This window comes from Centrocercus urophasianus, unplaced genomic scaffold (genome assembly GCF_019232065.1).
Source record: "Centrocercus urophasianus isolate 14NV4802_14NV808 unplaced genomic scaffold, USGS_Curo_1.0 seq_16, whole genome shotgun sequence".
In the NCBI taxonomy this organism is placed as follows: Eukaryota; Metazoa; Chordata; class Aves; order Galliformes; family Phasianidae; genus Centrocercus; species Centrocercus urophasianus.
Window position 1 is genome coordinate 27,789,245 of NW_024884711.1, and position 12,086 is coordinate 27,801,330.

Consider the following 12,086-nt stretch of genomic DNA (forward strand, 5'->3'; position numbering starts at 1 on the left):
AAAGAAATCCTTCCCTAGCGGCAGTCAGCCCTTAAATGGGTCTAGGAGAGATCGAGCCAGGCTCCACCCCTTCTGGTCACACAGCTGAATTGCCTTCACCTGTGCTTCCATGGCTGACTCAGCCCTTGCCTCAGGTGATCAATCAGTGGTTCAGGCCATGACTCAGGAGTTCCCATACATTAATCAAATAAAAGATGTAGGGATCTGTGTCTACAGAATGTTTTTTGTTTGCATTACCTGCAGGAAAGTTTCAGCCCATAGCCGGGACCTGATTTTCAGTGCTGCGCTCTTCCCTCTTTCCAGTTGTCCCACACTGCAGGAAATGAGGATACACTTCACATTTGTACAGTTCTGGGTATAAAACAAAGGGAAGACATACTTTTGTTTTCAAGATGAATGAAATTATTTTCAAATGCTCTAAATTATCAAAACAAATGGACTTTTTCTTTAAAAGTTAAGCAGTCTGAAACCAGTGATGTAAACTAATACAAATGAGATATGTCATGAGCCACTGTGAGAACATAAACCAAGAGGGAAAGAGGGAAACACCAACAGGTGTTTGTTCCTTCAATTAATACAATTAACTACTGTAGTTAATGAAAATAAAAGTAATAGCTTTCACCAGTCTAGTCTGCAGAACTCTTAAAATGTCCGGGTACTCATCAATCTTTTGAAGCATGCATTCTATCTCCATTGATCATTTTGTCATTTCAACATGTATTTTTTCTGTCCTCTCTGCCTGAAGCCTACATTTATGTTCTTAAATCTTTTCCCTCTTCCAACTCTTCCAATTTTCCTACTGATATTTACATTATAGCAGCCAGAATGTTTGCTAAGATTCATTAGTTTCCTTATTTAAAACTCGTGGCCCATGAAATGCTGCTGATGAGCAGTGATTCTGGCTTATACACAGACATGAAGGTGAAAATAAAGTCAAGTAACTCAAAACCATGTACTCTGTTAAAGTCTGCCAGAAGAATGTCACAAAAAATGCTAAAAGCTGACTGGAAGCCATGGAAGGGAATGAGCAAAGTCCCGTGGGAAACCCCAGAAATTATGGGGTTGTTTGGGGTATAAAGGAAGGCAGGTCTCATAGAAAGACAATTACGTTACAGTTTGAAAAAAAAAATGTATTGTTGGACATATACAAATGAGTTTTACCTGAAAAGTTTTGATTTCATTCCAGAGGAAGGCTATGATTTTATCTGACTCATTTTTATAACAAAGCAGAGATTCCTCTTCTTATGGATGCTTTTTATCAACTCTCCTGACAGGAAATCTTGAGACCTCAATGGCAAAAGTTATTTCTCACAAGTGTGTTCCTTTTGGGGAGGAAGAATGGCTGCGCTACCAGAGCCCATACTTCAGAAACTGAGATGATGGCAGATGTAATAGACTTGAAAACATCGTTAAGGAATCCTGTATCTTTATGGACAGCTTTTCCTACAAATTCTACCTTATTGCAAGAAGCTAAATACTTATGCACTGTTCTCAAAATCTGCCTGAAAATGAAACTGGAACTTGCAACTATTCACTTTTTTTTGTTGTTTTTAAATGAGTATTTCAGAGTATCTGTTTATTTGACTTTTCATATTTAAACATCCTCCAGCCAGATTTATTTATCTTGCAGGAAGGAGGAGAGCTGTATTCATTAATCATAGTGGCCAAAACAACATATTAACAAAATAAATTATTAGTATGCAAAAATCTACTTTTGGCTGACATTCAAGGGCCGGAACACATATTTCTATGTAGTAATGCATTTAGTCCACAGTGATTTTTAGGAACACCGTAACAGAAGAACTAATGGAAGAGTAAACCTAATGTTTAACAAACTGTACAAACAGCAGAAGTTTTCTCAGAACATTTTTCATTTCTGTGAAAATGTTTTAATGAAAATTAGGATTACTTACAACTTCTGAAGAAATATAAATTTTGAACAAAAAATTGCCTTTTGCCAATCAGTCATTTTCAACAACAGCATTCACTTTCCATACATATCCTCCATGTGTCAAAATTTTAAAAAATATATATTTTTTAATCTTCAGTAGCCAGTGCTGAGGGCAGAAAGAATTGGGACCAGTTTCTAACAGAATAAATGATACACTAACTTATTTTTTATGTCAATCCTGAAAAAGCCTTGCTATATATTCACTGGTAGGCACTGTACCCAATCCCATTCTGATCTGTGCTTATCAAAAGCACATTGCACGGGAGGACTGCTCATCACATGTGCCAGTTTTATATTCCTGCATACTCTCAGCCTGCATCAAGCAGCTGAAAAATCTCTGCCTCATATTTCAAATTGAGTAATAAGGTGCAGACACAGCGCATACTTACAATGTTGGTTAACCATTAACAGTTGCTACAGTGATTTCTATGTTAGCAGCATATGAGCTTAATCATTGAGGAAGATAACTGATAATTAAGGTATTACTGAAGAATGGATTAAGTGTTTTGTGGTATTGACCGGTACGTCTGAAAGTCCGGGCATTTTTCCTTCAGTCTCAGAGGAATGATGCTTCCCTAGGCATCAGATTGATGAAAGAATTACATAGGCATCAGCAGTGACTACTGTTTCAAATGGGTTCATCAATGCTTTTTGCTTTTAATTACATTATGGTGTTCATTACTTTCACGTTCTTTTTCTTGTTATAAAAATTGCCGAATTAACATTCAGAAGTAGTGTAATTATTGCATTACTCCAGAACACCCACATCTATGATGTTCTTTTCTTCCTACCAAATTCTAGTGATGTCAAGGAATCCAAATACAAGCTTGCAGTAAGTAGCTTAATAAGAGACTGCATGACATGAAATAAACTTTGTCCGAGGTTCATAAAAGTAAAAGGAAAGCGCTGACTGCATGAATCCCACCACTGACCTTGAGGTCACCAACTCTGAATGCAGCCTCCAGGCCGAGGGAGCTGATGCCTACAATGCTGAAGTATCCTTGAGATTGGACACAGAGTGCAGGAGTGAAAAAACAGAAAATCCATCTGAAAATGCAGCCGTGTACAAACACTCAGGTACCAGACTGACTAAACAGAACTGTTTTCCTGGACTAGCCGTGATAGAATTTTGCTCTTGCTCATAATTTTAAAGACCTCCACTGCTGATATGAACATTAAAAATGTGGTGACTTGTCCCATCTGCCTTGCTTGGGGTGCTGGAAGGGAAAGGAGTCTTATCTTTCCATTATATGTAAATACTTACTGGCAGGGCCCAATATGCCCCAAAGTATTTGTATGTCAGAGCTGTTACTTCACATGAAAACTTTCATTTTAAGCATGAGGCACTTTTAATGAGTCTATAAATAAACTGCAGTCAAACCAACAGCCACTGAGGCTGCACTGCATTTATAGTCCCAATGTACAGATTTTAGTCAGCTCACCAGTATTCTTGCAGAGTTCCTCCTGTAAGGTTCTGCCATGGCTACTTCCCTTCTCCTGATGTAATGAGAAATTGTGGAATTATATAAAAAAGCAGCAAGTTCAGGAGTGTCCTGTGGAATAGCAAACTACAAAGAGAAAAAGAAGTAAACATTAACGATATATCCATACAATGAATCTAACAGACTGGTTCCCTTCTCAGAGGTTTTTGATTTTGGATTAACATTGTTTCTGCATTTTAACAACACCAATGTGAAAATGTACTGTCTTCATTCAGAGCGCAGCAACATATTGCTTGGCTGTAGGGATTGCAGTAGATGACATTTTTTTCACACCGTACTTATTTTTGTTAGACTCTTGGGGCCGGGTTCTGTTCTCCAAAAATGGGATAAATTCAAAGCCTTGTCATTAGCTCAAAGCAAAATCCGCCTATTGCAAGATAATGATTTTACCAGCATTACCAGAAAGTAACAGGAAAGAAAGCAAATCCGAACTCTAGCAGCGCAGCTTTTCAGCATTGTTATTTTTTTAAGAACAACTTTGTATAATGCAACAGTTTGTTCATTTTTAATCTCATATTAAAATGCATCCTGCTGTGCTTTATCTTCATGGATTTTTGATCTCTGAATGAAAGCTGGTTTTATTGCTGCCAGTTTGCCTTTAATCTGTACACAGAGCATCTGAAGCTTCTTTCAAGAAGCTGGAAACTGAATGTCTGGAAATTCAATCTCTATGGAGGGAAAGGTAAATTCTAGCTTATGAGAATCTGATTGTGACAAATCACAATAAAGTATAGGTGGAAGTTTGTAATAAGATCTTAAAGGAACTCACTTAAGCATAGCAACACTATTCAGTGGGCGCCCCAAATTAGAAACAGCTACATCAGATCTGTCTTTAGAATCATAGAATGGTTTGGGTTGGAAGAGACCTTTAAAATCATACAATTCCAACCCCCTGCTATTGGCAGGGATACCTCCCACAAAACCAGGTTGCTCAAAGCTCCATTCAGCCTGGCCTTGAATGCTTCTGGGGAGGGCATCCACAACCTCACTGGGCAACCTGTTCCAGGGTCTCACCACCTTCACAGTAAAGAATTTCTTCCTAATAATTAATCTAAATCTACCTTCTTCCAGTTTAAATCCATTTCAGCTCATCCTGTCCCTACCTGCTCTTATAAAAAGTCCCTCCCCAGCTTTCCTGCAGGCCCCCTTCAGGTATGGGAAGGCAACTATACTCCAGGGAAGGAACTGTAGCCTCTTCTCCGGGGCTGAAGAGTACCAAAACTCTGTCAGCTCTCTCAGCCTTTCTTCAAAGTTCCTTCAACTTTAACCTCTGAGCACAAAATATCTTAAATTCCTAAGGAACATGTTAGCCATGCTGTAGCACAGAAGCGAAGCTACAGCTAAAATCCCACAAAACCTTCCAGAGACTAACTCTGTGTTCAGAATATTTGATTAAAATTCTAAGGCAAAGAGGGAACAGTTTTGACATTGAGATCTTCTGTGAGAAGCATCCTTTGCAACAAGGGAACAGTTGAGTAGCTAGTAAATCTCTGCCTCTCTATGTGATAACGTGGGAATTCTCTTTCCAGGATTCTTTCACCAGGATATATAGACTCCTATAATGATGACAAAAAAACCCACAATACAATGACATGCCTTTGAAGAAGCCCTCAGTATACAAAGACAACTGATACATATGTAGATCCATTAAAATACTTGATCATTTTTACAATTACTTTTTTTTTTTTTTTTTTTTTTCATAGATCATAGAGTGTGAGCATCTTTGCTAGTGAATTATTTACAGCTAAGGTTGAAAACAGCCCAGAGGGGCTATAAAAAACATGAATGTCCCCTGCAACAGTTCAAAAGCAGAATTCCTTTAGTAGCCTAAATATTCAGGTTAAAGATATCAGGTAAAAGATAGCGGGTTAAAGATATTATTTTAACTCTCTCGAGCCAATAGCACAGGACAACTCTGTCTCCACAGCCATTCTATATGGCACATATTTCGCACATGATGCCTTACTTGAAATGGATTCTCCTTCTCTGCAAGGCCTACTACAATGGCCTTTCTTGTTTTTCCCCACTGGGAAAACTGTATTGTGAGCCTCATCATCTTGAGCAGATTTCAAGGTATCTCCAGTTCCTCAATTTCTCATTCAAAACCCAGTTTAGCCTTCCTCCTTTTCTAACCTCTGCTGCAATATGCAGCATTCTATCAGGAATGTTCAGGAAGAGGACTATCTCTGTCCCCAGATCAGAAGTGGCACACACAGCTGAGAGCTCTGCAGCACAGAGGACACAGCCTTGGGACTATGCCAGAGCCTGTCGGCAGGTGCACCTTACCCATGTGGTGGCTTTTACTCCATGTGTTCCGCACTTGAGCCAATACCAAAAGTCAACTGCAGTCAGAAACCACTGTCTGTCCCTCTGGTATTTACAGGCACAAAAATATCTCATAAATACTGGATCAGGCCAAAGGTCCAGCTTGCTGAGCCCTTTCTCAACAGACCTGCCTTCAAACAGATGTAGAAGGAAGAGCAGGAACAAGGCATGCATTTGCCTCTTTTAATAACTTTCAGCTTCCAGCTTAGGGACTTCCTGATGCAGATGAACTTTCTGTTCATTTAATAAACTTCACTGGCCTTCTCTTTTGCAAATGTGTCCAGTTCTCTCCTAAACTCATGTAAACTTTTAACCCCAGCTGCTTCCTCTAGCAACAAGTTCCAGACATCCAATGCCTGTTGCACGAACCACCACTTCCTTCTGCTTGCTTTGAATCTGACTGCAAGCTTCACTTGATGCTCCAGTTCCTGTGCTGTGAACACATGGCATTCCTGTGCAGGAGCAGGCTGAGAGCAGTCAGTCCCCCACCACGCTGTCCCTGCCACTTCCCATCTTGTAGATTATATCTGTGCACAGATTGAAGCATCCTAGACTACTGAGCTCCTTTGTGCAGTGAATTTGTTCCATATATTCAATCAGCCCTCTTCCTTCTCTTCACACCGTTTGCAAGATTAATAATTTTACTATCACCACTATGAGAGAAAGAGAAGCTACAGAAAAGCCCCTAAATAGGACTCTTCCCACGGGTGTATAGGTTTACAATCAAAATTAATCTTTGGGAATAAAACAATGAAACTTGCTGGAAAGCTTTCTAAGAGAAAGTAAATTCAACAATGGGAAGCAATATACCGCTTTAATTGAAAGTGAACAATCTAAGTCATTTTTAAGGGGAAACACCCAAGCACCCAAGAATGCAAGGTTCTGAAATCCAAGAGGAGCCAGGCATGTCATGTCCTTGGCCTTATTTGGAAATCGGAGCCAGACAGCCTGATGTTTATACTAAGCCCCCTATCCTCTTCCCATCTGAAGCAGTACATAAGCATGAAGTATTTGAAATCAATTGTATATTCATGATGTTCAGTGCTCTGAAAGCTAAAACAAGGAGAGGATGTTTAATTCTTGCAGTAATGACTGAAGTATCTTCTGCTATGACAAACGGACTGTGATTTCAACAAGAAATTTCATACGAGCCTCACAGTTCTTTAGGTAACAGATGTAATCATTATCAAACAGGAGAGGAAAAGCAAACTCAAGAAACATAAAAATAATCATCAAAAAATACACTGCCCTGAAAATGTTATTCAGAACTTTGGCACTATTCCACCAACAGGCTCTGCCTTCCTGACAGAAATGTTCCCATCCTGGCTTCTAAAGTGAAACTCAAAGCAGTATCCAGTAGTCAGGGGAAGGATGCTGAGCTCCCTTACTCCTTATTTGCAACCTGATCTGAGCAGTGGCTTTGAGCTCCCAGGGTTGCAAATATAAATTGGGCAGCTTGGCTTCCTGTTCCTCACTGCTTCTAAAAAATAAGTGGAAATGAGGTGCAAAAGATCATAGAAAAAATATTATTTCCGAACTTCTTGTGTTTTGCATATAAAATGGGAACATCTTGAGTTTCCCCTCATTTTCATTTCCATCCTGTAGCAAAACTAAATGGAAAGGGAGAATCCTAACTCTTTATTGCCTTCCTTGAATGAAACAACAAAATTTAGTAATGTGTTTGTTATACACAATTTTTTTTTCTATATTTTTGTGATTACATAGTGTATTTCTATCTCTGTAAGCAAAAGACTCATCATGCAGCTCCTCAAGTGAAGAGCAGTCCTGTTGGCTACAAAGCTCTCTTCGCTTCTCTCCACTGTACTCAGCTCAGCTCCTGGTAAGCAGAAGACGTAGAACAGTTTAAGCATTTGGAATGTAGCTCTTCCTACAAGATGTTTAACAGACTACTGGTTACACTTGAGAAGTGGTGCTTATTTCAGAAGTGTCTGGAATGAGTTATGCTTAGTAAACTGGATACCTTGTTTTTGATGGGATAATAAGGAAAGCTGTGCTTTGCTAAATCTTCTGACTGAGCCAAACCCAGTTCTTTCTGCGGGACCTGCCATCACAAATACAGACCTTAAAACAGGCCTTGAGACCCATTGCCTATCAGCACCGTGCTCAGGAGGCTCTGACCAGGCTGTTCCTTGGTCCTGCTACCTCCAAATTCTGAGATCCGCAGCTCTGCTGCAAAACAAGAACCACATCCATGGAAGGAGAAACAATTTGGACAGCAGAAAATGTGTAGGAGTACCAAGAAAAAACAAGTGGGGGATTTTTTTTCCCCTTTGTTGGCACAATTAAAATAACTACAGAACCATTTCCAAGTAGGATAGAAAACAAAAAGCCTGCCATGTTGCCACAAGGTTGCAAATTTTATGAGTTAACATTGATTAAGGCATAAAAATAATCGCAGTCTGTAGGAATCCGTTCATCAGATAGCAATACACGAAACCGTTTCTGGAGTATACTTGATGCAGAATTCCAGTTGCTAGTTTGCTTTATTTGATACTCAAATAATGTTATTTAATATATCAAAATCACCTTAAGATAGGTAAAAAGATATTTAGGCTTTTAAAGGACTTACTGTATAGAGTATACTGTCTCAAACTATGTTGAGCTTAACCACACTACAAAACATAGTACATGATAATAAATACATGCATCATATACTTAGTGCAAGGAATTAGACCTTGTCCACAACACATGCTGCAACTGACTGACATGCAGCAGCCCTGCAGAAACCCTGTTTATCCACGGAGGAGCCAGCGGTGAGAGCCTGGCAGCAGTGAGGGCCAAGAGCACCCTGTGCTGCACTCTCAAGCTGTGATACTGAATCAAACATATAACCTTCTGCTGATAAGAGTTCATTACACAGCACACATCACATAATGCAGCTGCCACACCAGTCACATTCTGGACTATCTCTAGTTTGCTTTTTACCCGTGAAAATGATCTCAGGGCTACTGTGAAAAATTTCCGAAAAAACTCCATGCCATTGTGAAGTTGTAGGCAGAGAAAATGCAAGCAAATGTAGACAGGGATGGAAATAAAAATAACAGTGGGTGACTTACATTGATTTGCATTATATTAATAGGAGAGCTTGTTTGACAGTGCAGTGGTCCATGAGTCTGAATATGTAGAATGTAAAGAAGAAACTCCTCTTGACTGGACACAGGCCAACCAACATGGAGAACTGTATTGTTGATGGCACTTGGTCCTATATTGTGAAGCTGGGAAACAAACATTATCAGTGCTGTCAAAGGCAGAAAATAATAACCAAAAACCCATCAATAATCACTTTGATACTTCAAAATTCTTAACATCTATAATCCTGACGTACTTTTGGAAAGAGGTATAGATTATTATCATCATTTTATTGATGGAAAATCTGCAGCATGCAGTGAAAAAGAACCTTCTCATATTAGTTAGAAAGCAAATCTGGGAGAAGATCTTTTTTGCCATCACCTTTCCCTTTTTTTCCTGTGTATGAAAGACCTGAAATGACCTAAAAAAGAAAAACCACTCAAGATGTAAACCAAAACAGATTAGCACTGTAAAAATATATACAATCAGAACAAAAAATACCGAAAACAGGTGAAAAAAGAATCACATTTCAGGGTGAAGGACTAGAAGGTACAGCAGAGCCTAAAGTAATTTTTGTGATTAAGAATTCTATTTTCAGTGTGTCTTAGTTCAAATTTCCCAAGTGAAAAAGAAAGTAGCTTTCCTGAAGTAACATTACAAAATAGCATCATTTTCTGAGGAAAAAAAAAACAAACAAACACAACCATAGGAATTAAAACATGGGATGTTAAAATTTTTCTTTTAATGGTATACAATTTGAAAATGTCTGATGACTGCATGGAGGTTTGAGTATGTTCTAGCACTGGATTTGAGAGCTACAGAAGCAGGATATTATGAAGTTCTACTCAAAGTTTCTGGAGTCTTGAAATTGTCCCCCTCCCTCCTTTTATTTTTGTTTTTTAATGTGCAGAATTTTGTTACTGCTGCGCTTTGTTTTTACCCAAACAAAACCCACGTTCATTCTTACCCCTTCTTCAGTAAGGAGTTTTTGTGCTCGTGTTTGGTTTTCATTATGCCTTGCTGATATCAGTAAACCATGAAAGAGGCTTCCTGAATCACCATAAATATTGAATGACTGTTAAAATATGTTTGAAATCACATATTTTGCTCCACAAACAGGTGGGTGAGATAGGAAGATTTGTTAGACTTTTCAGTTTAGAGAAATATGTTAAGACAAGGATAAAACAAATAAGACTTTGTATTTTGTAGTCTGATCCACTACAGTTCATTGCATCATGCAAATTCTAATCTTACACTGCTGGTTAAGCTCTTGCACACTGATTTGTTAATTGAAACCACATGTGAGGCATTCTGCTTTACACCCTTGAATAAAGGTTGTCCATCAGATTCCGAAGATGCTTTGTATTCCATACAGTTCATTCAGGATACTTGTTTCTAACCCGAACTCTTCTCCTCATAGCTTTTAATGAAAAAACAGCCAAGTCAGTGAAAATATTTGATGTTGGCTGTAATGAGCTTTTAAGCACTATTTTTAATTCTTGGCAAGCATCCTAAATATTTCTAGATCTCCTAAATGTCAAAGGCAGATTTCAAACATAAACTAGTGTCTCCTTCGCTAATGTGAAAAGGGTTCTGAGTTCCCAGATTAAATATGGGTCATGTTCTGAAGTGGGAATATTTACATGTATGGCTTTAGATGCTGATAAAGACAATAATTCAAATTCATCAGTGGGAGCAGCGTAAAGTACTATGTAATCATATATCATCATTACCTCATAGATGTGTTCAACTAATGGACCAATTTCTTCTTCTTTTGTAGGTTCATCTTTGGGTTCCCAGTTGTGAAGAGGCAGAACAATTTGTGGTGGGTGAGAGACTCTGTAATATGTCAAATGAGTGAGAACAGTGGTCAGCTGTATTACGTTAAGAAAAAAAACAAAAACAAAAACAACCACAAACCTAAGAGCACTATAGAAGGGCAAAGGGCACATTCATTGCCATTAGGAGAGGTTTGCCTATTGCTATGGAAGCAACATGATGCTTCATAAAGTACTGCCCCATCCTTACAGCTACTGAGGGTGACCATTTATATAATACATATATTCACGATCAGATATTATATATATATATATATATATATATATATATATATATATATATAATTTCTCTGATCATGAATTTGCCTTATACTATTCCTTTCAATAAACTGAAAGGTAGTAATTTACCCCATTTTATAAGTTGAAAAAATGAAGTACAGGTAGGGCAGATTACTTCCATAAACTTGCAGTGGAAATTAGCTTATCAAGAAACTGAATTTAGGGTTACAGCATGGAACCATACTCCAGGCTTTCCTATTTGTTTTGCAAACAAAGTGACATATAGGGAATTGCCTGAAACATCATTAAAATATTCACAATGAAATTCAAACATAAATGAAAAAAAAAAAAACCCAAAAAACCGCAGCTTAGAATTTGACATCTTTGTTTAGTACTCCTATTTTACTTTTCCCCTCTGTGTCTGATTTCAATAAAGGACTAAATAGCCTCCCGTTAACATTTCCATTTCAATCAGAAGCACCATTTCCCATAACAAATGGAAGCTCCCTAGAGGGGCTTCATTCAGATGCCAACTTTAACCTCGCTAAGTTGTTGAGAGCTTGGGAAATCAGATCCCAGGAGTTTCTTTCAGCAAGGCACGAGAGTTCTGGCCCAGGCATCTGCCATCTGCCGGTAACAGAACCACCCTTGGTGCTAAAGCAGTAGGCTTTGCCCTTTTTAATTTTATTATTAATATTATTATTATTATTATTACAATAGTCAGCTCTCACTTAGCTTTGCTGGCTTTCAGATTCTTTAGCTTAGAGGAAAGGCTGGGAGTTTGCTGACAAAAAAATTGTCAAAAAACTTTTTTTTTTTTTTTTTTCCCCCCCACAGTATAACATTTGAGTAAAATGATGGACTTCTGTTCACTGATATTAATTCCCTTTTGCTTGGGTCAGAACAGAAGAAGCATCGCTGCAGATGCAGTTTGTTCTTTAGGGAACAGAGGAATGGATTCTTTTGTTACAAATACTGACATTTCTATAGTAGTTTAGGAGGAAAAAGTGCTCCTATTTTCAGCTCTTATGTCATATACACTAAAATAAATGTCTGATAAAATTTTCCACAGAGTATAACTTCTCAAACCATGTGGGATCAGAGAGAAGGACAACTTAATGCCACCCAGCCAAAGTAAAAAGCTACATGAAATGTTAGGCA

At 38.3% G+C, this 12,086-nt stretch overlaps 1 protein-coding gene across 2 annotated transcripts in view; it reads right to left on the reverse strand.

Moving 5' to 3' along the window:
* ITGA8 (integrin subunit alpha 8) overlaps positions 1-12,086 on the reverse strand; it is a 99,499-nt gene that overhangs the window by 21,239 nt on the left and 66,174 nt on the right. For both annotated transcript variants that reach the window (XR_006168568.1, XM_042817386.1), the window contains exons 24-27: positions 10,602-10,707; positions 8,856-9,014; positions 3,394-3,519; positions 238-351 (exon numbers count right to left, since the gene is read on the reverse strand). Coding sequence is in view for 1 of the 2 variants with exons in the window: in XM_042817386.1 (XP_042673320.1) it covers positions 238-351; positions 3,394-3,519; positions 8,856-9,014; positions 10,602-10,707 (505 nt within the window). In the remaining variant the exon portion in view is untranslated. The remainder of the gene's footprint in view (positions 1-237; positions 352-3,393; positions 3,520-8,855; positions 9,015-10,601; positions 10,708-12,086) is intronic.